Source organism: Convolutriloba macropyga, chromosome 6, assembly GCF_964194025.1.
Source record: "Convolutriloba macropyga chromosome 6, txConMacr16.3, whole genome shotgun sequence".
In the NCBI taxonomy this organism is placed as follows: Eukaryota; Metazoa; Xenacoelomorpha; order Acoela; family Convolutidae; genus Convolutriloba; species Convolutriloba macropyga.
The window spans coordinates 32,160,507-32,187,683 of NC_134473.1; the positions used below are offsets into that span (position 1 = coordinate 32,160,507).

Genomic DNA, 27,177 nt, shown 5'->3' on the forward strand with positions numbered 1-27,177 from the left:
GAGATAGATAGATAGATAGATAGAGAGAGAGAGAGAAAGAGAAAGAGCGCAAAAAAAGTAGGTGGTTTGAAAAATTTTTGCGCTAAGTGATCGAAATTTTTTGATCACGTGCGGTTTTGTTTTAACTCTAACTTTTTCAGCCAAAAGCGTTCGTCTCAGATCTCAGCTAGAAATTGTACGACTGAAATCTTTTTTGAACTTTCGAAACAAATATTAAACTGTTAGATCATGTATATATGTATGCAATTCTGCTACTTTTGCAATTCTGCGCGCTTTTTTCGTAACAATTTTCTTTTTCTTTCTCAATTTTGGCCTGGCAATTTTTTTGTTCATTTTTTCCTTTCCATTCCTCAGTTTTCTCTGTATGTACCGCCATGTCTGTTGTTTTTTTATCAGATGGTAGCCATTTGAATGATTACTTTATGTATATGTATTGTAAGCTGTTTTGCCAATAGTTGTTTCGGAGTCGCAACTTGTTCAAGAAATTCTCAGATTTTTTCCAGATAGCAATTTTGGCTTCACTCATGTTTTAAATTTTTCTCAGTTAATGTTTCGAAATGATTAGTGAATCATTTAGGCTCATTTCAGTTAGTGAGGGGATGGCTAGGTCCTTCATGAATGTCTGCTTCGAGTCGCTTCCGGAGTCTTCCGGCTTTGTTTTTTTTTCACTCTGTCGAACAGAACAAAAATTTGTTTCATATTTAGACAGCTTGTGCGTTTTGGCAAAAATGCTAGCCCGTGCATCCTCTCATTAAGAAACAGGAGTATGCATAACTACTAAATCCAATCAAAATAGTTTTCACTTCAAAAATATTTTTGTACGGCTGTCATTTTTTATCATTGCTTTTCTGTGCCTTCAATCGCAACCGGAATTATGGGAATCAATGGCGGCTATTTGCCGGTTGTGGTATTTTATTTCAGTGGTCCATGATAAGCTACATTTGAAGCATTAAAGCAAGCTGCGACCGTGAGGTAAGTTTTTAGAATCAAAGTTTGCCTTTTTTTAACTGAATTGTTGAAATGTGACGTGTACTTTAAAGGTTCAGCTGCGGGAATGAACTACAGTGGATTGTTAATTGTGCTCAAATTAACTGGATACTGATTTTTGGGCTCCTTTAGAAAATGACTCAGGTTGTCTTCTATTTTGGAATTGATACCATTGGTCTGCCGTCATTACTGATGTTAGTGGTCCGCTTTTTTCTACTGATCAGGATGTTTAATTTTGCTCTAGGTTGATGGAAATGAGCAAAACAATGATAGTACTCCAACCGGAGAAGACACAACTATCATCCAACAGTCGGAACAGCATACACTTGATAACAGTTCAAAACTAGAAGCCAAGTTGGACAGTATCAATATCAGCCTAACTGTCAGACTTGAACAGATGAGCGATGTCAGTGAACAAAGTACGTCGTCAAAGCAAACCGACGAAAAAACAGTAGCGTCAGAATCTGAAACTGCGGCCGAGGTTCCAATTTTGAGTCAGAATGACGCCTCAAACAGCAATGCAGCAAATGTTAACAACTCTTTAACGATTCAGGAACCAGTTCAGTCAAATACAGAAGCAGGGAACGTTTCAGTGTTGACTGAAAGCGAAAAGGAACTAGATAATGCTCTTGTGGAAACTAGTGATGTAGAAAAGAGCTCACAACAGAGTTTAGAAGTCAAAAATACTCTTCTGATTTCCTCTGCGATTGCAACTTCCGAAGAGGTCAGTATCTTCACTGCTTCCCATTTAAAAAATCAGTAGCTCCTCCTTTCGATGTACCGTAATGCAGAATATAAATTATATCCATGACAGTTTCAGGTACCCGGCCCATCGAAAAGCTCAAGTGTCAAACAACTCGTAACAGAAGACATAAGTGAGGAGGTGACCAATCGGGACAGTAGAAGCAGCAGTCATACGAGTACAGAAAGTAACGCTGCAAGCTCCATTTTGTCTAGAAGTGAAATTGAAGGCGGCACTAGTAGCAGTACTAGTGGACGGACAACTGATGATTCTGCAGGACCGGGAACTGAAGATGACGAAGAGGGTGAGGTTGCTTCGTCCACAGATGACGGAGAGGGCATTGAAAATGCTAATTTGCACAACGCTCGCGAACGGTGAGTTGAAACAGTTAATTTGTCGACACGTAACAGATTCCTTTCCTCCCCGAGAATTGGTTTTTCTTTTAACGGTTTTTTATAGCCGCCTCAGCTTCTGAGGCGGCTATTATTGCGGTCGTATTTTTGTTCAATTCAAAGAATTTGAATTGTATTGGGGCGTTGTCTTTTTATAAAGATCTGTTCACACATTTTCATGATTTTTGAAGTCAAATTGAAGTAGTGATTTTGGTCAAGCCGAAACATGAAATGGAGCGAAAAAGCGAGTGATTTTGCGGCGTGAATTTTTTTCGCTCTAATTTTAAAGTAGAGTGAGAAAAGGGTGTTTGAACAAAAATTCGGTTTCTCGCTAGTGGTTTTTTGTTCACATGCGGCAATTTCACTTTAATTTTTCCTGTTTTTTTCGATTTTTTGGATCGAATTTTTTTCTAAATGGTTTTTCCAATTCATTCAGTTCATTCTAGGACTAGTTTTTTTGTTCGAACCAAATTTCTTTCTCGCTAGTGGTTTTTTTGTTCAAATACGGCATTTTGACATCGATGTTCCGCAATTTTTTAGCCGCTGTCAGCCTCTCAAACGGCTATTAATTAGGCGCTCTCCTTGAATTCACTTTACCTTTTGATCACGTTTTTTGTTTTGCATAAGTCACGATTTTCACGTTTGACTTCTGACTTACCTCACTCACTGTTTCAACTGAATGGATTCTAAATTCTCTCACGCATTGAATTACGCAATGTAGTGAATACGGTCAATGCCAAAAGAGTGAAATTAAAAGAATTGGGATAAACCGATAAAGCCCGGTTGTTAAGTCATAGTGCATGAGGTTATCAAATCTCATTAGAATGATTGCTAGCTGATATTAGTATTGAGCTTAATACCCTTCAGTTCAGAAGCTGAAGTAGGTATAGGTAGAAGTAGTATAGCTGAAGTAGTAGGTATTTTCTTCTGTTTCAATCCCGATGCGCGTCAACAGCGGCTATTTTCCGGCAATCTGCTGGCTATGTTCTCAAATTTTTTTACGATTTTTTTTGAAAATGGTTTTTGCAATTCGCTCATTGTCCGTTTTTAGGTCCAGTTTTTGTTTAGCCATTGAAACTTCTTTGAACTGTACGTCAGGATTTGTCGTATGTTTTCTACTCCATAGTACTAGATTTTTTGCTTTATCTTAGTTCACGGCTTGTTCAACATTTAGCGTGAAGCCTTTTTAATTTCTCTTGGCTGGTTTTTCTCCTCTCTCATGCTCCTAAAAGGTTTTTTGATAGCCGCGAAGCGATAGCGGCTATTATTGGGGAAATCGCGGTTTTTTAATTGTCTCTATCGATCATTCTTGCTACCTGACTTCTTGCAATTAATTTTTTTCAACTGCAGGGGTTTCTACTGGTTTGCAGATAAAATTTGTCTGCGTGACGTCATTTGTTCTGCTTTTAAGTCAATTGCGTTACTTACCTCACTCAGAAAATTGACTTCTGAACTCGCTTATTGAACTTAAAATTTTATGAACATTCACTAGTTAAAGGTCAATAGTGTACATCTAAGTAGTGCCAAACGTATATGCCCTTATTCTTGAGTATTAGTCTTGAGTTTTTGATTTCGAATACTAATTCTGAAAAAGCTCCATTAGGGTTTTTTCCTTATAGAGCTTATGTACCATAAAAATTGCAGTCCGAATCTAAGCCCCCCTAGTTACAGAGCTCGTGAAATTAGATAATGTCATTATGTGAAATTTATTGCACGTGCATCTGAGGGGTGCAAATAATATGCGCCCACTAAGCTGAGGGGACACAAACGGAAAAGATCCTAATTTTGAAAAGCCCTATTAGGGCTTTCTCCTTAGAGCTTATGTGTCTCATAAAAATGACAGTCCAATGCTAACCCAAAAAGTCTAGTGCTAGTGGTCTTTTAAAGGACTGTTGGTCAAGCTGTCTATCTTTTTTCTTAGTTGTTTCAATTATGGGAAGACCACATGCGTCTATTGCGGCTTCTTCCAGCAATCTGTGGGCTATTTTTGGTAGCAGTTCAAAACGAACAGAGTCAGTATAAAAAAAATCAGAACTGGTACTGGGATAGACCCATAAAGCCCAATTTTAGATGCCAGTTACTCGTATTTTGTTCTTAATTACCATCTCTAATGCTGATTGGTAATGATACTAACCCCTGTGTCGTCTCACTACGAAACAGGAACATGTTCAGCTCCAAACTGATTTCTCGTCCAAGCCCAATCTTGGTTATGGGAATCAACGGCGGTTATTTGACGGCAATCTGCCGGCTATGTTTAGTTTGTATGAAAATCCCGATGTGCTCTTATTGTTTGCTCTCGAACAATTTGAGGCAATTATTTTAAACGTGTCTTTTTGATGCAATATTTTTGCTTGTGCTTTTGTTCTATAACCTTCTTTGACTTCTTGAGTGACTTTTTTCACGCTTGAGTTCTTTTTATAGTGATCTAAATTGCGCTCTTGGTGAAATAAGGTTATTAATTGCCCTCAAACGTATTTATTGTAAACGTGTTCATCTTTGTGAAAATTTGTATTTGGGAGGTTTTGCGCTTTTGATCTAGAAATTCGTTAACTTCTCAAATGATTTTTTCACGTTTCACTTTTTCATTTTTTGTGATTTTAATCGCTCTTATTGTTTGTGGCAAATATAAAAGCGGTAGTATGCGGTTGAAAAGCAATGGCGTTGTAGCTTTGGGGTTAAGATGTCAGACGGCTATCCTGAAGGTCGCGGGTTCGAACCGCTATGAGGTAAGAGTTTTTGCACCCATGAAAAATTTCTAGGCTACGCCACTAAATGAAATTTCCCCCGCTTGTAGTTTGAGAACAATTCTTCCGACGTTAGTCAGTTATGTTTGCTAATAGAAAAGCTATTGTCAGAGGATAAAAAAACAATTGTTGCTTTGTGTTTAAGATACTGAAATGGTAACCTAGAGGTCCGGGTTCCAGACCCTGTAGGGTTGGTGATATTTGCACCCACTTAACATTTCTAAGCGACAACCCCTCTAAATTGAATTACCCCTGCCTATCGCTTGCGAGAAATTTATTCAACTTATGTGGATTTTTGTTTAATTTGCTAAGAATGTAAATTTTTAAAATGTAAGCTGAGCGTTGCTACAATGCATTATTCTTTTACAATAAGTTCACAATGTTATTGTGTTTTTTCTGTTCATGTCACTTTTTTGAAAGAGCGGGAAACTTAGAGGAACGAAAGTTTCCGCTAAAGCAAAATTTCTGTTCACATTCTGCTTTTCTGCCTAAACTCGTTTTTTGCTGCCGAATGGTTTTAGTAGGCTTCAATATCCAAGTTAGTTTTTATGAGCGTGTTGACCATTGCTTTGTGTTGACCAGAGTTTTCAATGTTGGTTTAGTAATTTTTACTTTTTTTTCTCAAAACAAGTTTGGGGCAATTTTAGTAGTCCTCTGCTGTTTTGTGCAGTTTTCTGCTTCACTGTTTTTGTCTGAAGCACTTTTCGTAGTGGAAAACGGAATGAACAGATAAAGCCCGGACTTTATAAAGTGACTGAGCAGCTCTAAACAGACATAAATTCATAGTGTGAAGGGAAGTTCTAAATATTAACATACCCCCCTCCCCACCCCCTCGGTCACCCCCTCGCATCTTATTCCTCGTCCCCACCATTACCACTCCAACCTGTCAACCCTCTTCCACCTGGCGACTGCCCTCCCCTGATGTTAGCTAGTGTTACTAAGCCTCAGTCGGCTAATACCAAAGCCAAACGGTCGCCGGTCGTTTAAGATAAATTTGCACGACAGTAGTCCACTACGTTCAGTTTTTTGTCAACAATTTTTATTTTATTAATATCAAAGTGGGATTAAACAGTAACAATAATTCTTCCGGATGATTTTCGATATATTGACGTCTTTTTCGTTGGTTTTGAGAAGCATTAACAGGACCAAGTTACTGATCTTGGCAGGTTTCCTTTCTTTTCGTTGTTTTCCACAATGTTTTCACAAAATTTTTGACTTTTTTTATGTTTAATAGCCGCCCTCATCTTCTCAGCCGGCTATTATAGCGCTCCTATTTTTTACAATTCAAAGAATTTGAATTGTATTGGGGCGTGGTCTTTTTTTACGACTCGAAGAGGAGTATTGGAGAAGTCCTTTTTTTTAATCAATTTTATTGGAGTGATTTTTGAAGCGCGAAATGAAACGCGTGAAAAAATTTGGAGTGATTTTGGCTCCAAACAAAAGTGAAGAATGGGGCGAAAAGAGAGTGGTTTTTGTTCATACCGCTGTTTTTGAGAGAGCGAGAAATTGATGTGTGAAAAAGTTTTCTCTGAGCGAGCGAAATTTTTTTGTTCACGTGCGGCATTTTAAAGCAGTTTTTCGTATATTTTGTTAAAGAGGTTTGGTTATGATTTTGTTTTAATTTTAGGCTGTCTTCGGTAGTGGTTTGAAGGTTTCTGGAAATTAGTGCAAATTTTATGAGAATTCGGAGGTTTTTAATGTATTTTGCTGATTTTCGGGCTAATTTTGGCGTTTTTTGACGATTATTTTGTTTTACTGGCTCAAATGGGTATTGAAGAAACCCCTTTTACTTGAGCAGTTTTATGATAACAATTGGTTACAGTTTTGTGGGTAAGAATCATTTTTTTGTTGAGAAATATGACAAAAAATGGCGAAAATTGGAACTATTTTTCTTTTTTTTTTGCAGTTTTTCGTTATTTTTTCTGTTTTTAGCTAAGTTTCTTTGCCTATTATGACTTGCCTATTGTTTTGCGAGCATCTGGATACCCTATTGACTGAAGGGAATTTTTCGTTGGATTTATATGTTTTTGAAATATTAAAAAATGTAGTAACTTTTTCCAGTTTTCCAGTGAAAGTTGTTTTTAAGAGCTTTTTTGTTCATAAATTTAGCCTAAAGTTTTTTTTAAAAAAATTCACATAAGTGGTTTTTTGTAACTACTAGTTGTTTTGATGAAGTTATTTTGACAGAGATGGTTTTTTCGGGATCTCAATATATAACAAAATTTGATCAGATTTTTTATCATATTTTAACAGATTTGATTTTATTGTTTTTACTTTTTTGTTTCATGACTTTGTTTCAAGATAATCGTAAATTAGTGAAGGCACGTTTTATTTGATGAGTAGTTGGATGGCGTTTAAATGGATTTTCACTTCGAGTCAATTCCGGAATTCTTCGGGCTATGTTTTTTTAAGATCTGTTCACATGATTTTCATGACTTTTGAAGTCAAATTGGAGTAGTTATTTTGGTCAAGCCGAAACAGGAAATCGAGCGAAGAAGCGAGTGTTTTTGCGGCGTGAATTTTTTTCGCTCTAATTTCAAAATAGAGTGAGAAAAGGGTGTTTGAACAAAAATTCTGTTTCTCGGTAGTGGTTTTTTGTTCACATGCGGCAATTTCACTCTGATTTTTACTGTTTTTTCGATTTTTCGAATCGGATTTTTTTCTAAATGGTTTTCCCAATCCATTCACAGCCATTATAGGCCTAGTTTTTTGTTTGAATTAAATTTTCATTTCTCGCTAGTGGTTTTTTGTGTTCACATGCTGCACTTTGACCTTGATTTTCTGTTTTTTTCTTATTTTTATCTGATTTTTTTGAAAATTATTTTCTCAATTAATTCAAAGTCCATTCTAGGTCAGTTTTTCTGTTTAGTCAATGAAAATTCTTTGAATTGTACGTCAGGATTTGTCCTATGTTTTTTTACTTCGTCAAACAAAAAATGTTTCGCTTTACCTCATTTTGCCGCTTTTTCGACATTTTGCGTGAAATCTTTTTGACTTCTCTAGGCTAGTTTCTCTCTTCTCTCATTCTGCTAAAAGTGATTGTGAACATCAGTTGCTCAGCAAAGCAATTCAAAATGAACAGAGTCAGTTTAAAAATTGAAGTCAGAAATAGAAACGGGATAAACACATAAAGCCCAATTTTAGATGCCCGCTATTTGAACGTCGTTCCTATAAGTATTAGTTACCTCTCTCTAATGCCTATTGGAATTGATAGTAGCCCCTGTAACCTCTCTCTAAGAAACAGAAGTATGTTCAACTACGAAATGCCATCAAAATAAATCGGACCTAAAAAATGTTTTTGTACAAAATTTTTTTTTTCAATATCTGTTCTTTCAATCCCAATTTTCTTATTGGAATCAACGGCGGCTATTTTCCGGCAATCTGCCGGGCATGTTTTTGTTTACAATCCCACCAACTAGTAATGTTTGTTGTTTTTAGTGCTTAGTTGATAAACACTTTTCGCAAACGAATAGATTTAAAAATGTTCTCCAGTCGTTCTTTTGTTTACTGAAGTTTTGACGTGTCCTCCCTTTATTTTTAAGTTGAACTACTTGTATAGACGTATTTAGTCTTTATTTTAACAATAGCAAAAATGTTCAGGTCTCTTGAAGGCAAATGTTTAATGTACGTGGCTTTGTTAGTTTTACGTAATTATCCAGTTTTTCTGTTCATCATCTGGTTCGGATATATATCTGGTACCTGAAAAAGAAATTATCTCTACTTCAGAATTGGCAGCTTCTGTTGGAAAAGTCCAGAATGTTGAGATATATTGTAGTTTGATTCCAAAAATAAAATTTTGTTCTTGTAATTTTTGTCCTGATACTAACTTGGCGCTATGAATTTTTGCTGTGCACACCGTGACATACTTAACACTCAAGAGTTTTCCGCAATTATTTTTCTGACGGAACTTATTGGCCAAATGGAAAAGAAATTATCTTAACCGAAACATGAGTTTTCTTGAATTCTCAAGACCAACGTTTAAGGTGCAAGATTTAATTCAAATTTACTTTGAAGAAATTTAAATTGTGTTTTAGCATTTTTTTCAACCTACTTGCGGTTTAGATCAATTGCTTTGGTGTTCTCTTTTTACTGACATTAGTTATTGCTTTCATCCAATTAGTGACGTTATTTATTAGATTCACTTTTATACTTCGAGTTGTATCCGGAATTCTTCCGGCTGTTTTTAAGATTTGGTCACATCTAGATGTCAAATTGGACTGGTGGTGTTTGAGCTCGGAATTCTTCGGGCTGTTTTTTTCTTAGATTTTTTCACAAACCTTGATGATTTTTGAAATCGAATTTGCCTAGTGATTTTGATGACGCCGAAACAGTAAGTGGAGCGAAATGCGAGTGATTTGTGGCTTGACATTTTAATTTCCTATCTTTTAATTGCTCTTGAACGGAGTTCATAACAATTATTGTAAACGTGTTGGTCTTTTTATGCAAATTTTTCGCTTGACCATTTTGCGCTTTTTTCTAGAACATTCTTTGGCATCTCAAGTGACTTTTTCACGCTTTCGTTCTTCATTTTTGAGTGATCTCTATTGCTCTGACTTCGAAGTAAAGCTTGTCGCTAATATAAAGTCGGTTGCAGAATATCAAAAATAAGGGCCAAATTGCACAGTCGGCAGTCCATATGGTTATGAACCGGGAGATCAATTGTTCGCATCCCGTTGGGGTCAAATGTTTTTCATCCGCCTGTCGTTCGAGAGCAATTCTGCCGACATTAGTCGATTTATGTTAAGTAGTGTTGTGAAAACGTTGACTAAACCAAAGTTTTGCGTTCTGGTTTTTAAGGCAATTTTACTTGTTTTCGAGTTTTTTTTATCGGTTGTCCTTATAGTTTTCTAAATCCCTTTCTATTCTTTTTGGTCTTTTTTGTTGGGTGGATGATAGTTTTTGGTGGATGATAATTTTTGTTCAGGACTTGTCCTGCTATATTCTTTTTCGCGTCTGACCTTTATTTTTGGCATCACTTTTTCCCGAAGCTGAAAACCTCAAAACAGCAAATTTGTTGACCTTTTCCTGTCGTTTGCTAGATGCCTTGGCAGTGAGGTTTAAATGAATTGCTTGATAATTTTTCAATTTAAATGATTTACCTCATTCTCTAAATGACTTCTCACAACAATATTAAGGTGGCTTTATGTAACTCTAAAGAGTAGCCGTCAAGTCTGTTTCAAAGCAATTTTAGCAATATGAATATTAAGAGTTTTTTGTAAGCCTGAACGAACAAACTGAGGTGCTGTTTTTCGCCATTAATTAGATTAGCAATTGTAATTATATTGCACGTTTGTAAAATGTCAATTGCTCAAGGCCTTAAAACACCATTATATTTTATCTATCTATGGGACTGTGCTGTTTTGTGTTAAAAATTGACAAATGTAGACATTTGATTCTTTATACTAAGTTGCATGGTTAAACGCTTGACTTTGAAGATTTTTGTCGTTGAGCAAAACTTTAGCAAATCACAAAACTTTAGCAAAACTTTGTCGTTGAGCAAATCATAACGGAAGTCTCGTTATGATTGTACCTTGCGAGAGATCATTGACTGCCACGTCAACCGCAGCTATTGTGGATGATAATTGACAAGCGATGGCCATTCTGTACTGATGCGATCGATTTAAAACTTTTAAATTGTCTATTTCAGACCAGAGGCAGCCGCCCCTGTTGAGGAACCCAACCAACCAGAAGACGAAAACCAGGCTGCTGGTGACATTTTTGAACAAGCTGCCGAGGAGCTAACGTGGGACAGAATGCTGGGACTCGACGGATCCTTAGTATTTCTGGAACACGTGTTCTGGGTCATCTCTTTGAATGGAATTTTCGTATTTCTCTTCGTCTACTGCCCTTACAACCTCGGAAAAGCCATCTGTTTCTTGTGCAATGTGAAAGATATAATGACGAATATCGAGGGATTCGTGTTCCTAGTCTTCGGTTACATTGCCATTGCATTTGGATCCCTAGTCATGTATTTAGGAACCGCGTATTTCGGGAAGAGGCAACTGTCAAAGATATTCGGAATCATGTACATTACTATGAAGGTTAGGAAGAAATTAAGATATTGACGTTGTGAAGATTGTCTTTTGGTTTAAAAAAAACCATGGAAGTGAAATTTGACTTGTGATAGTAGCCGCAGTGCAAAGATGAGACTATTATTGATTGCGTCTATTACCAGCTCTCAAAACAAAATTGGGGAGATCAATTTTTTGTGCACTTCTGATGCGTCCTCTTATACAAGTCATTTGATTAATTGCTCTCAGACGAAGTTTGTAGCAATTATGTTAGTCGTGTCGGTCTTATTTAATGCAATTTTTTGCTTGATCGATTTTTCGTCTGACCCATTTTTGACTTTTCGTCCTCAAAACGGGATAAACAGGTAGCGCCCAGCGGGCATTAAGTGCTCTTAGAGCCTTCCAGCTCACTAGTCTCCAAGTATGAGATTCACAGAAACTGTTTTGGAGACTTATACTTATGGTGTGTAAGGCGGTTTTTAGAGGTTGACCCCCATCCCCGCCCCTCACAACATCCTCCCCCCCCCCCCCCCACATCAGCCCCCTCTTACTTCACTTCCCCCCAATCCCCACCCTGCACAACCACAACCTTCAGGCCGTAAGGGCCCCGCGCAACCAAAAACCGCCCTCCCACCGTTGCCCCCCCCCCCCCACTTGCTCCTAACCCTCCGCCCCATCTGCCCCCTCCCTGGTGCACACCCCCCGCTGCGCTCACCTCGCTTCTTCAATTAAGCTAAAGCTAGCCCCGATAAACCGCGGCTAGCTACTGACGAAGCCAACCGGTCGTTTGAGAGCAATTTGCCCGACGTTATTCGGTTATGTTATTAATAGCCGCCCTCATCTTCTCAGCCGGCTATTATAGCGCTCCTATTTTTTTTTACTTCGTCGAATAAAAAAATGTTTCGCTTTACCTCATTTTGCCGCTTTTTCGACATTTTGCGTGAAATCTTTTTGACTTCTCTAGGCTAGTTTCTCTCTTCTCTCATTCTGCTAAAAGTGAATTTGAACATCAGTTGCTAAGCAAAGCAATTCAAAATGAACAGAGTCAGAAGTAGAAACGGGATAAACCCATAAAGCCCAATTTTAGATGCCCGCTATTTGAACGTCGTTCCTATAAGTCTTAGTTACCATCTCTAATGATTATTGGTTTTAATAGTAACCTCTGAAGCCTCTCTCTAAGAAACAGAAGTACGTTATGTTCAACTACGAAATGCCATCAAAATAAATCAGACTTAAAAAATGTTTTTGTACAAAAATCTTTTTTTCAATATCTTCTCTTCTTTCAATCCCAATCATGCTTATGGAATCAACGGCGGCTATTTTCCGGCAATCTGCCGGGTATGTTATTTTTTAATTCTGAGCTTTTCACAAAATCAAAGCGCTGATTATTTGTTCTCGTGATAACGTTGTCAGTGGTCGCTTCAAGTTTCAGAATTACTTTTCTTGGTGTATCGCGTTTTGTTGATTAAGTACCGCCGTGAACCTCTCAAAGAAAATGCGATTATATAGGCTTCGGCGCTCTTTTACAATCCAAAGAATTTGGATTGTATTGATCTCAGTCTTTTTTAAGACTCGAAGAGGAGCATTGCTGGAGCGTCTTTCTGCGAACCGAATTGCGCACGTGAGCGAAAATCATAACGCGAGTGTGCAAGCAAAAAACCGGAAGCTCTGGGACTGAAAAAAGTCTTTAAAAAAGTTGTTTCGGTGAACAAGTTGGAAGAGCGGAGAAAAGAGTGGTAGTTTTGTGCATGATTTCATTTGAAACAAAGCGAGACACGTAGGTGCAAAAGAATTTATGCTTATCGAGGATAATTGTCCACGTGCCGCTTTTTGCAGCTGTTTTCGGTTTATAATTTTTTGTGTTGTCTAAGATGTAACTGTAGATTAAAATAATAGTATTCAGGTTGTGTTGACCGTTTTGAAGCGTTTGGTAAACAAAAGTAATTTACAATAATTTGAAAGCTTTTCAATTGTTTCCAATGTTCAAGCTATTTTACTAGTTTTTGAAGGAATTAATGCTTGTTGGAACGAACGATTGTCTTCTGCAAATTAAATTTAACTTCTTTCGTATAAGAGTTTTTTCTTCGGAATTTGATACAATTTCCTAAATTCAGAGGGCATATTGATAATTGCCATTGCATGAAAGAGCATTTAATTGCTCTTGGAACGAAGTACATAGCAATTATTGTAAACGTGTGTGTCTTATGCAAAATTTTCTCTTGACAATTTTGACTTTTCGAGTGACTTTTACGCCCTTGACTTTTTGCGTTTCGCGCGATCTAAAATTCTCTCTCAATCACAATTTGAAGCAGCTGAACTCAATTGGCGGCAATTTAATACTAAAAGTCAACTGAAAAGTTCGCCGAAACTGGTGTTATTTTTTACTTTAAATCTTAATAGTGGTATATGTTAACCTCTAATGTTATTTGAAGCCTACTATTGAACTTCCTCGTCCCATTTAGGCTTCTCCCCCCCCCGACCGAAGCAGGCTGCAATTGATTAGAGCTCCCGCTAGTCGCTCGAGAGCAATTCTTCGACGTTTAGTCGGTTATGTTTTTCTGTTGTGTGTGTACTTGTACTGTATGAAAGAGTAATTGAATTTTCCTATTTTTTTGTGAACTTACTTTTTAGCCAGTTTTTCTTTAGTACAATAAGTTCGTTTTTTATGTTAATTCATGCGTTGTACCAGGAATTATTGTCTGTTTCAAAAACTTTTTTCTGGTGTTAGGACTTCAAGTTGTTTCTTCCGGAATTCTTTGACTTTTTTCTATCGATAAATTTTTGGAGTATATTTAAAATAGGATGTAATGGTAATTCAGCACGCTTGTAAATTAAAAGCGCGCTTTTGAATTTTGTCGCTCAAATTTGTTGTTTTTCTGCCTTTCAGTTCAATTATGTTGCATTATTTTATTTTTGTTTTTCTATGGGTGTTGTTACTTGGTGAAAATTATTAGAGCTATGATAGGTTTGATTTTATAGAATAGATAAACCAATTCTGCTGTTTTAATTTTTGCTGATGTTTTGTGTTTTTGAGTGCTTTTTGGTGTCGTGTGGGTACTCAATGAATAAACAGAAACTGTTTTTAAGTAGTGTTGAGAGTTCAAAAGTTTTAGAGATTGTTATGAAAAATATTACAGTTCAAAAATATCACAGATTTTCAGTTGTGATGCTTTATTTTTCGTTTTGTTCGGTTTTTCGCCTTTTTGAGATATCGTTCGTTAGGTTTTCATATCATTGGTAAGTAATTTTCTAAACATTAAGAAACTGTTTTAAAGAATAGTTTTCGAGTCGTGGGGTTGTAACGTGTGAAAAATTTCCAATTAATTAAACATATTTTGCTCTTCCGTTCTAATTCGTTTCTTCCGTATGTTGTTTCAAATTTAACTGTATCTAGAACTAATTGGTTTTGTTCGTTTAATTAGTGGTTGGTTGTTGTCAAAATTAAGTTTAAAATAGATTCGTTTCCGGAGTCTTCCAGTTATGTTTTTGTAAGATATGTTCACATTCATATGTGTTTTATTGATGTCTTTCAGCTTTCAAAATAGGATACGGTTAAAGCCTAGGGGGCAGCAAGTTCTGTTAAAGCCAATAAGCTGGTTAATAGCTGCAAAGCAGTTACTAGGGCTATTATTAGCTTTCTCTTTGTTTTTACAATCTTAGTATTTGGATTGTTTTGGTGTGCTTTCTTAAGATCTGTTCACTTTTTTTGGCTTTTTCACGTCAGTGAGAAGTTAAATTAGATTAGTGATTTTAGTTGTTATAGTAGTTGAAGTAATTGAGGAAGCGAATTGAGTAGCTTCTGAAGCGTGATTTTTTTAAAAGTACCTTTAAAGTGGAGTGAGAAATGGTGTTGGACCAAATTATCAGCTTTTCATAAGGCATTTTTCGCGTGCGTCAATTTGACTGTTTTCAATGTTTTCTCTCCTCCTGAGTGCTATTAAAGTAATTCATTTTTCTTTAATTGCGCTTATTTGAAATTGTTTGGCTTCAGCAATGGCAGCTATAGCTTTTTATGACTTGGACACTGTTTGCAGTCAAAATATTAGTGAATATTTGATTTTTGAGCCTTTTTAATTATTACTCGTGTACTATCACTTGGTATCATTAATGAGATCTTCTCGGCTGCTAATGAGACATAAATGAATTTAATTTATGGTGTGAGTTGATATAATTTATGGTGTGAGTCGATAGCTAGTGGTTTTCTCGACTTTGTTGCTATTTCTCAAAAATTTTTGATGAGTTTTCAAGAAATATTGTCTTTTTTTTTGTTGTCACTTTGTTGTCTTCTCTTTTAGTTTCATAGATGACTGGCCTTATCAGCTTCTAGAGTTGCTTAAATTAATGTGTTAATTGTTTCAGGTCATACCTATTGCTTTCTCTTAATTATACGCTGTTCGTTTTCCAGAAATATTAGTGAAGTTTTTAGTTTCATGTTTTTGTAGTTGTTACTGTCATATCGCCTATTCTCGATATTGTCAGGCCTCTTTGGTCGCTAATGAAGATTTATATAATTGAATAAATTTATCAGTTCGTAGCTAATGCTTTCAGTGGCTTCTATACTAATAGTAGTCAAAAAATGTAAGCCAGTTCCTTAGCTTTTGTGAAAATTGGTTGTATTTTTGTTATCTTATTATTTGGTCCGCTTTATGACAGGTTTCATTGGTTGCTAATGGCGCAAAAGTGCATCTAGTTAGGTTTTTCAGTTGATACGAATCGTTTCTGGCAGTTTTTTAATGAAACTTGATACTTAGTCTTTCGTTTTTGTTCTTTTTCTTTTGGTCTTTTCGCTCACTCGACAAAAAAAAAAACAATTCTAATTGGCCTTGCGGAGCAGCATGATTTCGGTCAATTTATTTGCTCAATTTTTAGCTAACTTTTTCATTGACTCTTATAACGGTCGTTTTTGAATTTTTAATTTAATTTGTATCTTACCGGCATTTGTAGTTATATTGTCCTTTTTTCAGCCATTAGAACTGCTGAAAGATATTTTACGACTTCTAAATATCAAAGAAGTTTTTAATTGTTTCCAGATTTTTTTTGCGCGTATAGGGTCATTGGTTTTTTTGCCTGTTCTAGTTTGATCTGCTGAAAAATTTAAATGTTCTGGTCATTTGTTAATTCAATTCTTCAGAACGTAATACAGAGATCTTGTTACGTTGTTTTTATTTCGGCAAGATTTTTGTTGCGACCATGTCATGTCACAATCACTTGCGAATTTGCATTTGTTCATTCGTCCATGCAATGTCATTTGAATTGCGTAACTGAATTAATTTTCAAAACTTATTGGAGATAGTTTTTTACAATCCAAAGATTATGGATTGTATTGCTGCGCTGTTTTTTTAAGATGTTTTCACACATTTTTCAATGACTTTGATCTGTCAAAACGGGATAAACAACTAAAGCCCAGTGGTCAGTAATCTCCCCAATAGAGTTCCAGTGGTTTTTAGTAGTCCCTCAAGTGCTTAGAGTGGTGCAGCTGCTGGGATGGCCTTAATTTAATGTCATTTTTAGGAGTTTTCGAGCTCAAAATGGTGCAATTTTTCATGTTTTTTTTGTGATTTTTTGAGTTTTTTGTTCGATGATTCGTAGGTTGAATTTTTTGAAACTTGATGAAGGTCGTTTGCGAGACAAAATTAGTTGTTATGACAATTTCAAGTTTTCATAAATTTCAATTGTTGATTTTTATGAAAATGCAATTTTTTCCAAGTTTTCATAAAATTTTTCAATTGTTGATTTCTCCAGCCTCAAGGGCCAGAAAACCTATTCCACGGTCTGATAAAAAAGTTCCTGCGTCATCTAGGGACGCAGAAATGGTTGTGAAAATATTAATATCACAATTCTCAGCAACATTTCCTTGAAATTTCATCAATTTTTTGAAATTTTCTTTCATTTTCTGAGTTAATCGACCTTCAAGGGCCAATGAATTTTTTTCAGGTCTTGCAGATATAATACTGGATCTCTTTCAGAGACAAAAATTGATTTTGAACATATTTTTGAAGTAGGTATATTTTAGGGGCTCAAATTTTGCTTTCGGTGTAAAAGCTTCAAGAGTTGTAGCAATGAGTATATTTTTGTTGTTTGTTTGATTGTTTTAGTTTCTCAACTTTTTCAGATGATTTTGTTTGTGTTATGGTGGGCATTGTTCATTTCATCTGATGGTCAGGTAGTCCTTCTAAGTTTTTCTTTGAGTTCTTTGGATTGCTATGTCTTGCTATGTTTTTCATTTGCGTGATAGTGATAAGTTTTTTGTCACACATGACACTTACTCTCAAAAATGACGTCCTCACTCTTAAATTGACTTTTCTAATTTAATTCAAAGAGATAGCGTCAAGTGAGTGTAAGTCACTCTAATTGAAGGTTAGTTGAGAGCAGAAATAGAAGCAGCAATATGTTAATCAAGTTCTTAATCAAAATACATTATCTCAGCATTTAATTTAAAAAAATTTCTTTCTTGCTCTGCTTCTTTAACTATATTTTTGAGTGTAGATCTCTAAAGCTATTGCGGTTATTTTCTGACAATCTGCCAGCTATGTTTTTAGTAGTCTTTTAGCGGTGTGCGCTCAATCGGCTAGGAATGCCTAAAATCAATGTCACAACTGTTTGTTCGGGCTTTGTTGCGTTCTTTCTTTACTAAGCTCTGTTTTTTTCTTTCAATTTATATCAGTCTCATTTAGTTTATCCCTTTAATTGGCGCAGTCAAGGTCAAATTAGCTTGTCTGTGTTTAATTGAAAGTTATGGTAAAAAGTGAAGCTTATTGTTTTTGAGTCAGATTTTTCGTATTTTGAGATATCACAAGAACAAGAAAATTTGAATTAACCGCTCCTTTATTTCTGAATTTTGCAGAAAGTGAAGACTAACAGATATGAAATACGGTGCATTTGATATACAGTCTAAGTCATTATTGCTCAATAGAAATAAAAGTAACTCATAATATTTTTAGGTCGTGCTTCTGATGCTTGTGGAGATAGGCGTGTTTCCTCTTCTGGCTGGAGTCTGGATCGACATCTGCACCCTTGCGTTGTTCGATGTGCCCTGGTCCCAAAGGGCAGAGGGATTCACATCCACTCCTATCACTTCCATCTTTATACACTGGATGGTAGGTACTATCCACAATATTAATGGCACCTCACATGAAACATAAATTCTTTTTTCAACTTTTTCTCGAAATTAGTTTGACCTCCCATGTACAAGAGTTGCCATAAAACACCGGATTCATGTGAGTATTATAAGAACATAAAAAATTGAAGTACGAACAAAGAAGTCGAGAAGTCCACCTTCTGCCCATTGATCATTTCCTGCTCTAGCGGAGCTGGTCGTGAGTGTCGAAAGCCATAAAAAGGTTGGCAGAGAAAAAGGGAGGATTCATATTCTTACCTGATCACATACATCAGGACAAAAATAAGCTTCGTGCTTTTGCGCATCTCCATAGTACGCATTCGCTGCGCGGGATGAATTAGCTGGCGTCTCGTTGTTGAAGCGTCCATTGCAACGACCATAACAGAAAAGTGGCGGTAGATGTCTCGAATCACCTTATTAATAGCGCCTTGCCACGAAGTGATAGCGAGGCTTTAATTGATCTCGTCGTATTATACGGCACGCAAGTGTATTTCGTAGCTATTTTGGCAATCTGCCCTCTGTTTACAATTCATAGAATTTCAGTTGTATTGGTGCGCTTTTTCATTTGCTTTCAAATTAAATTTGCAGCAATCATATTAGTCCTTTGGTCTTTTTATGCCACTTTTCGTTTGACCCATTTTGACCTTCCTCAAAAATGGATTAACATGTAGTGCCCGGAGGGTATTAAGGGCTTTTCAGTGCCTTTCGGCTTACTAGGTTAAGTATGCGATTCACTGTTTTGGAGACATAAATTTGTGTATGAAGGACAGTTCTTGAAGTTTGACCCCCTCACCACTTCAAAGCCTCCACATCAGCCCCTATCACTACATCCCCTCAAACCCCAGCCGCTGTGCATCGTTGTAACGCAGTGCACTCAACTCCCAGGACCCCGTGTGCCCTCTCCCTTGCCCCGCTGCCACCGCCATATTTGCTCCCCTTCCCCCATGCTCACCCCCGCTTCAATTCAGCTTAAGCTAGCCTTAGCGTAGTTAGCTACTAACGAAGCCAATCTCTCGCCAGTCCTTTGAGAGCAGTTCGCCCGCTGTTAATGGGTTATGTTTAATTGCTCTTGAACGAAGTTCATGGCAATTATTGTAAACGTGTTGGTCTGTTTAATGCAAATTTTTTTTTTGCGCTTTTCTAACATTCTCTGACTTCTCTCAAGTAACTTTTTCACGATTTCGTTGTTCATTTTTGAGTGATCTCTATTGTTCTCACTCCGAAGTAAAGATTGTTGCTAATATAAAATCGGTTACATCATAGCTACAAGAAGGGCCTGATAGCCGAGTAGGCAGAAGTTAGGGATCGGGAGGTCATTGGTGCGAATCCCGGCGTTGTAAAATGTTTTTCCACCCGCCTGTCGTTCGAGAGCAATTCTTCCGACATTAGTCGATTTATGTTTTTAGATGTGTTCACGTTTTTTCGAATTTTTGTTGTCAATGAGAAGTAAGATAGTATTGATTTTACTGGCGCTTGAGTAGCAGAAAGAGCGAAACGTGAGTAGTTATAAAGCGTTAAATTTCTTACTGCTTCACGAATGAAGTGATAAAAGCGTTTGAACAATTTTCGGTATCAGTTTTTTCTAATGGTGCTGTGCTTTTTATTCGCAAGGGACCTATTTATGAACTAGATAACCATTTTTTTCAAAAATTTTTAGTTTTGCCCCTTTTTGGGGTTATTTTTTGTCCTCACTTATGCTCATTACAGATTAGTCTGAATAGTACTCAAGATTAATTGAAGCTATTGAACCATTTCAAATCATATCTTTTTTAACTTTGTTGACCATACTTGAGCTTCCCCTTTTTATAATCGTTCATGGTATCCTTTGTTTTAATGTTATTAATGGTGGCTCTCATGGGCTCCATTACTTTTGTTGATTTCTTGAGCTTTCTTTTTTAATCGTTCATGTTATCCTATGTTTTAATGTCCTTAATGGTGGCTCTCATGTGCTCTCTGATGAACTGTAATTCAAGGGTTTTTGTTCCAATTTATATCTAGTTTTTAACAACTTCTATTCGACTTGTCTTCATAAAAATTTTGTGATTTGTTTGCGTTACGTTTTCGAAATTTCCTGTTTTCCTATCACCTCTCGTTTATAAGTGGTCTGTTTGTCTCTCTAATGAGTTTCAATAATTCTGTTTGATGTTTTGGTTTCGTGTGTAATGTTTTGACGACTTTCACAAGACTTGTTGAAAATTATCAACAAGCTTTTCTGGTTTTTAATAGCCGCCCTCAACCTCTCAGCCGGCTATTATAGCGCTCCTTTTTTTTACTTCGTCGAACTTTTTTTTCGCTTTACCCATTTTGCCGTTTTTTCGACGTTTTGCGGGAAATCTTTTTGACTTCTCTAGGCTAGTTTCACTCTTCTGTCATTCTGCTCAAAGTAATTTTAAACAGCAGCTGCTTAGCATAGCAATTCAAAATGAAGAAAGTCAGTATAAAAAAATCAAGTCAGAAATAGAAACGGGATAAACCCATAAAGCCCATTTTTAGATGCCCGGTACTTGAACTTTGTTCTCATAAGTTTTAGTTACTATCTATAATGCTTATTGGTATTGATACTAGACCCTGTAGCCTCTCACTGAGAGACAGGAGTTTGTTCAATTACGAAATGACATGAAAATAAATCACACTTAAAAATGTTTTTATACAATAATCAATTTTGTTGATATTTTCTTTTCTTTCAATCCCTATAGAGTTATGGGAATCAACGGTGGCTCTTTTCCGGCAATCTACCTGGTATGTTTTCGTGTTGTACTTGTTAGTCTCGTTGAATTTTTCTCATTATTGACAGATTTTATACACCCCCTGATTGAACAAAATTGTGGCTATTTCATAATTTCAGGTGGTAGTTATTGTTTTTTAGAACTTCGTGGACCGTACACGTTAATGTATTTGGTTTGCAGTCTCTTGGTCGTCTCTTTTGACAGGTCTCATTTGCTTTGTATTAAGACGGTTGTACTTTTTTCCAACTTATAGCTTAAAGATTCTGACTTCGAGGACCTTCTTTTCGAATTAGAGTGTAAAGAATTTTTTTGGTTGATTCTTTTGTGGTGTGGTGTAAAGATTGATTTATTAGTTGCGTGTTAATTACGACTATGATGACACTTTTTTCAGAGCATGTATTGAAATTGACTGTCGCCAAATTTATTGTTGTCCCTTTTACTGTTTTTCTTTATTCTGTTTCTAATTTCTGCTCTGTAAAACTGGCGATTACTATCTAAGTTGCCATAGTGTAAACGTTTATTCAGTATGCTGTTATTGGTTTATTGACTTTGATATCACTGTTTCTCTACAAAGTGGGAAGTAAGATTTTTTTATTGTTTGGTATAGTGTCTGCTCTGTTGACTTTCGAAGTTTCTATAATGAGGCTTTCACGCACGTCTTGAGCTTTGATTTTTTGGATTTTAATTACTTTTGGATTGTAATTACTTTTGGATTGGAATTAGGACTTGCCTTGCTATGTTTTTTTGGTTGTCTACGTCAATGATTCGTGCGTCCATTTGACTGCCTCATTTTCAGTGACTTCAATTGCTGTGCAGTTTAACTTTGGGTCTGGTATCTTTTGTTACTCTTTTTTGCTTTAGCTTTTTGGTCAATTTTGTGATAGGTTTTTTCACTCTCTAAAAATTGATTTCTGTTCTTACTTGATGAAGTTCAAATTTCGGCTGCTATAAAAAGATGAATCGATCGCTGAGCCCCAAACCTAAGTGCTTTAGTGGGTATTCTTTTCATTGGGAACATGTTACTTTAAAAATTACTTTCCGACTCTAACCTGACTAATATCAGGAGATAAAAATTTTATCATATTTTTTCTTTTCCAATATGCGGGCTATGTTCAATTATATTCAAATCTGGATTTAAAATCACGTTTTGTATATCATTTCTCATTCCTCATAAATTTGAGTTTCGACGGTTTGCGGAATTTATACCAGTATACAGAAAATGATTTGACTTCCCGTTTTTGACAGAATACATCTTTGGGTGAGGTGCTTTCTTTCTATTGATGTTTAACTCAGTTTGTAGCAATTATATTAGTCCAGCTGGCCTGTGTATGCAATGTTTTTTTTTGTACGGACTTTTTGTCTAATGGTTTTTTGTCTGAGCATTTGACTTTTTTTTCTTAGAGCCTTGAAGTTAACCATTCTCTAATTATGCGATTCGTCGAAACTGTGGAGGAGACATTTTCATGATGCGAAGCGCGTTTCTTAGAGGTTGACCCCTTCCCCCCCCCCCCCCCCCCCCACCACCACCACCCACTTCACCTCCTCTCTCCAATTACCACCCCCCCCCCAACTCTGGTAATCCCGCTCGCTCGATTCCACCCCCTGTTCCATCCCACCTCCCAATACCAACCCAACGCTTGCCAGTTGTTTGAGAGCAATTCGCCCGTCGTTTTGAGTTATGTTTTACATCTTTCAAAATAACCGTTCATGGCCGTAATTCGATGTGTCAACAGTGGTTTTTCTTATTCTAATTGCTGGCTAATGGAGGGTTGCTTTTAAAAAGGAGATTGAAGAATTTTTGTGCCTATTTACTCTGTTTAGCAGTCATTATGATACTGTTGGTCTACAAAGCAATCACAGCTATTTGTCAGTCTCTCAGCTCTGTTTAAAAATTCTCCATTAATTGGCACTTCTCCCTTGATAAGAGCTCTAGTGGACGTGTGGATGCTGATACAAATTTTTATTCACCGCACTCAAACTTGGGAGTCTATCTGAATGTGTTTCTTAGGAAAATTGTTCTTGCATTTTTCTATGAAGTTAAGCTGGTGTGAAACTTGTGTCGACCTCGAGGGTTCGATACAGACTGTGAACAAATGAAACGCAAAAAAGAAGCTCTTCAAAGAAAGCTGAAGTAAAATCAACTACTTTTAACGAAGTAGCTTTTGGGTCTCATTTGTCCAGTTACTTTGATTTACTAACAATCAAGCGAAACCAGAATTTCATTAACAACTTCGCAATAAGTGTCCAACAAAAGTTTGTTACTTTTGATTCTTTATTAAAACTTACTCTGGAGCAGTTCCCAAGTCGTGAATCAAAAGAAGACCTTGCCAATTGCTCTAACACTTTCTTTAAAGATAAGATTGACAATATTTACAAAAATATTCCGTCGAGTAAGCATGAGTTAATAGCCTCGGTCGATTGCAATTCGAATGATTTCAATTTATTGACAAGCGAAACTGTTACCGAATGTATGCGTATTCTATCGATTTAATCTTTTATTGATCGATCCAATGCCACTTGGACGGACTAATTGGATAGTACGAAATGTCCGATAAAACAATCAGTATACAAGTCCAATCATTCACCAGAAACGGCCTTCTAATAGTGTACAGACTTAATCTGCAGAATTAGGACGAATGTCAAAAGCGTATTACTTTCATAACTTGATATGAAAAGTGCATTCGATACTGTGAATCATGAAATTCTTAACATTTTGCGAAGCTTGAATGAGACCTTACTTGAATGGCAGGTCAGCAAAAGTTTTGATATCCGATAAACTGGCGACTTCTATTGAGATAGAAACAGGAGTTCACGAGGAAGTATATTGGGACCGATATTGTTTATGATGTAATTACCACCTCTCTTTGATAGACTTGAATCCATTGGTTGTGATTACCATTACTCTGCTGACTATTCTCAGTTCTTTTGAATTTGAAATGTCCCTGATTTGTGTCACAGAGTTTCAAGAGAAGTTGAATCCTGTTGAAGGACTCTTAAACTAAACCTGTATCTTTTCAACAATTGCCCCCCCTTTGGTACCTAGTAGAGAATCGCCTCCCCTTCTGTGCTATACTTTACCACAATATTAGTTGGCCTACAGTTTAGATAGCCGAAAAACGGTTTAAGCGCAATTGCGAACCGCTGTTCACGGTCATGCCTCTCACGCAGTATGGGATGTAATCCGGAAATCGCGGGTCGGTGTAGAATTTTGTCTTTTTGTCGTTAGAAGGCTTCTAGCTGGGGACTGGCTAGCGCCCAAAACTCTATCAAAATTCCGAAAGATTTGTTTGGTAGTTCCTCTTGTTGTAAGGAGTGTACTGTGTTGTCCCCAAAAATTGTTGCTCTTTCGGCTGCTTGAAAACTTCCCTCTAGATAATTGAATTAATAATCAAAATATGTAATACCAGCAACAAGTAATGTTATAGCCAGAGACAGTTAATTGAGTAAGTTCAACAATCAAAAGGATTTTTTCTATCAAAACTAATTAATGATCCACACTAAATCAAACCAATTCAATCAATCTCTCCGCAAGTATCCACAAATCCGTCACTCTACTTCTTTTCACCGATAACTGAAATAAGTTCTGCCTCTCAGTAGCTATGTTACTGGCCAGAAACTTATAATCTTCGCAATCAACAATTTTGAAAAACGTTGCAGTTTCACTCACTGCAACTGCCAAACTATGTTCTTTCGCAAATAACTCACTAAACAACTACAATTTTCTCACTCTGAGAATCAACTGCTCCACTTGAGCTTTCTCTTTCACGCTTTTACTGACGAACTGCTGTTTCTCAGCCTTGTCAGTCTTTCTCTCAGGCTCGCTCTCTCGCGTCTGATGGTTTTTCTTGTGCTTGAGGGTACTCAACCTTATCAGTTTTTTATCAGCAAAACGTGACGTGTCGTTCCTTTTCGAACATTTTGACCTAACGTATAAGCGTATTAGTGGGCGTAGAATTTTGTCTATGCGCTGTAGTTTATCTAAAGTAAATGTTTGCTTAAGATGACCGGAAATTTGCGAACAACTCGCTTTGATAAGTTCAAGATGCAACAAAACTTATAATTCATGTTCAACAGTTCTTATACAAGTACATACACTCTGTTTTATCCTTTTTCATGTTGCTAAATCTTGCCTGATTTAACCCAAGAATACGTTTGCTCCCCTGTGGTTCTGAGAATATTGTGTTTTAATGATCTGTCAATCATTTAAAAATCAGGGAAAACATAGTTCTTTCTGCCTTTTTCTTTGTTTACTTTAAAGGCCAAAAAGGCAGTTTCAGGTACCGGAAAAAGCCCGTGGTTTTTCTCAATGTGTAAGGAATTGTCCTGGGAGTGATGAGTTAAAATTTCATGGTGATCGGACTTGAGGAAGTAGGGTTTTCAGGACTTGCGGGGGGGGGGGTCGCAAAAATATGGACGCTTGGTTTTGCAACTTTTGAGTTTCTCTCTATCAGAAATTCCTTCAAACAACCCTTGTGCTTTTTTGGACTTATCAATCTATTCTCTAGAACACTTCAGGACAACAATTAGTCCCATCTCGTACTTTGAACTCACTTCATAACTCGTTTTTTCCACCAAAAATTCTCTTTTGCAAATGTTTAGACCTTTTGAACCTCTAATACTTTAGCTACCGCTCTTTCCTGACAACAATGATTTGCTCCACTGTGTAATTACCAAAACTATAGTAGTGTATTTTTTCCGAGCTCTGATTTTAACTAGACACTTTGATTTAACCGTAAATCCCCTGATGAATTCAACCTGACTGACAAATTTTGAATATAAGAACTGAAATCAATAAATGCGTTAGTTCCCAAGATCTCTTCCAATTTTCTCCTACAAATACAAAACACTACTGAAATGATACTCTCACTAATTCTTCTAAAATGGGGTTACCGGGCTTGGATTCAAAACAGTATTGCAATAAAAATCTAACACTTTTCAAATCGTTTTATTTTCCTTTTCATTTCTTCATGCGTGTCCCTTCAACCATCTTTTTATTTCACTTAATTTTAATATGGATTCAAGCCTGTTTGATTGTTGTGCACAAAAGCCGAACACTTGCTGAATTACACCATAAAAATATCAGTTTTTAACGATTAAAAGTCTCTTTTCTATCATTCGAAAAACAAAAATATTGGTAAGTTTTTTTTCTTTCACATACAATTTGCTTTGTTTATTCACAGAGTATAGTTTGTAACAACAATTTTACCTCTCTGTCTTTAATTGGTGTTCCCCCTGCTTTGGGTAATCGTTGGAGGCTAGCAAACATGTTTTTCGTTGGAAAATTACAATAAATTTGGTCGAAAAATTCTTCAAAGCATTACTTTTGTTTGTTTCCCTTTTTAAGCACTAATTTTTCCTTGTTAAGATAACCTTTATATCTTTCCTGAAAACACTAAGCAGTAACCCCAAACTTGCAGTTACTTATGGGGAATAAATACTTGCGTTTATCACACCAAAATGGCTATTAGAGGATGCATTGTTGGGATTTCGGGGAATTTATTTATTAAATTATCATTGCTTTTGCCAAGCCGTTCCATTTTTTTCCTGGTGTTTCCATACTTAGTTTCTTCCGTTTAATGACCTCTGAGTTTGATTCCGACTATTTCTGACAACTTGATCACTTTGCAAACTTAATTGTGTTTTGTTTACATAAGATTTCACACCGACTTCATGTGTGCTTCTTATGTTTACTTATCAAATATGCTCAAGATCGGCCTCGAAACTTTGCAAATTAATTAGTATTTCAAACGCCAAGTTTCTCTCTTAACTAGGGGTTAAGGACCCATGATTTATCAATTCCACAGTCGGTTATCGCGGCGAAGTATGAGCATACACGTCGGTCACGCAGTATGAGCATACACGGATACTTATCACTCGTCTCTGATTGGTTAATAAATCACTCGCTTAAATTCTATTCAAGAATAGCCCCCCCTTTTGCAAAAGGGGGGGAATTTGTTGAAAAGATCCCTAAACCTGCAGCAAGACAAAACTTAATTTTTAGGTTTAACCAGAATACTTCTAGATTTCATAGATTTCACCACCCTTTGGCACGTCGCCTAAAGAGAAATGGGTGTTGCTTTTTGGAGTGATGTGTGTTGCTACTTGATTCAAGTCCTAAGTTGGCAAAAGCAAGTAAGAAGTGTAGGCCAGAAGTGTTATTATTTGCGAAATTTATATTCGTGCAAGCAATATCTATGCTTTAAGCAGCGTTCGCTTTTTGAGATGTTACATCCTCTAAAGACTTGATCCTCTAAAGTGCAAAACGTGTCAGCTCGTTTCAGTTTTGCTAAGCATCGTTCAGTGCGAACCAGTCCTTTGTTGAAGAGCTTACATTGGTTAACAGTAAAACAACGAATTGAGTTAAAAGCCTGTTATCTAATGCAGAGTGAATAACGGAAATGCCCCCGGATTATTTGCAAGAACTGCGCTGAATTCAGCTTCTGTTAATCCATTACGCA

General features: G+C 36.6%; 1 protein-coding gene across 3 annotated transcripts in view; it reads left to right on the forward strand.

The window, feature by feature from the left end:
- The window catches only part of LOC142341621 (E3 ubiquitin-protein ligase MARCHF6-like), a 263,593-nt gene that overhangs the window by 38,167 nt on the left and 198,249 nt on the right, over positions 1-27,177 (forward strand). For 2 of the 3 annotated variants that reach the window (XM_075392710.1, XM_075392711.1), the window contains exons 5-8: positions 1,232-1,711; positions 1,802-2,103; positions 10,513-10,906; positions 17,818-17,973. In XM_075392710.1, the coding sequence (XP_075248825.1) occupies positions 1,232-1,711; positions 1,802-2,103; positions 10,513-10,906; positions 17,818-17,973 (1,332 nt within the window). The remainder of the gene's footprint in view (positions 1-1,231; positions 1,712-1,801; positions 2,104-10,512; positions 10,907-17,817; positions 17,974-27,177) is intronic. The other variant, XM_075392712.1, reaches the window with a different exon arrangement.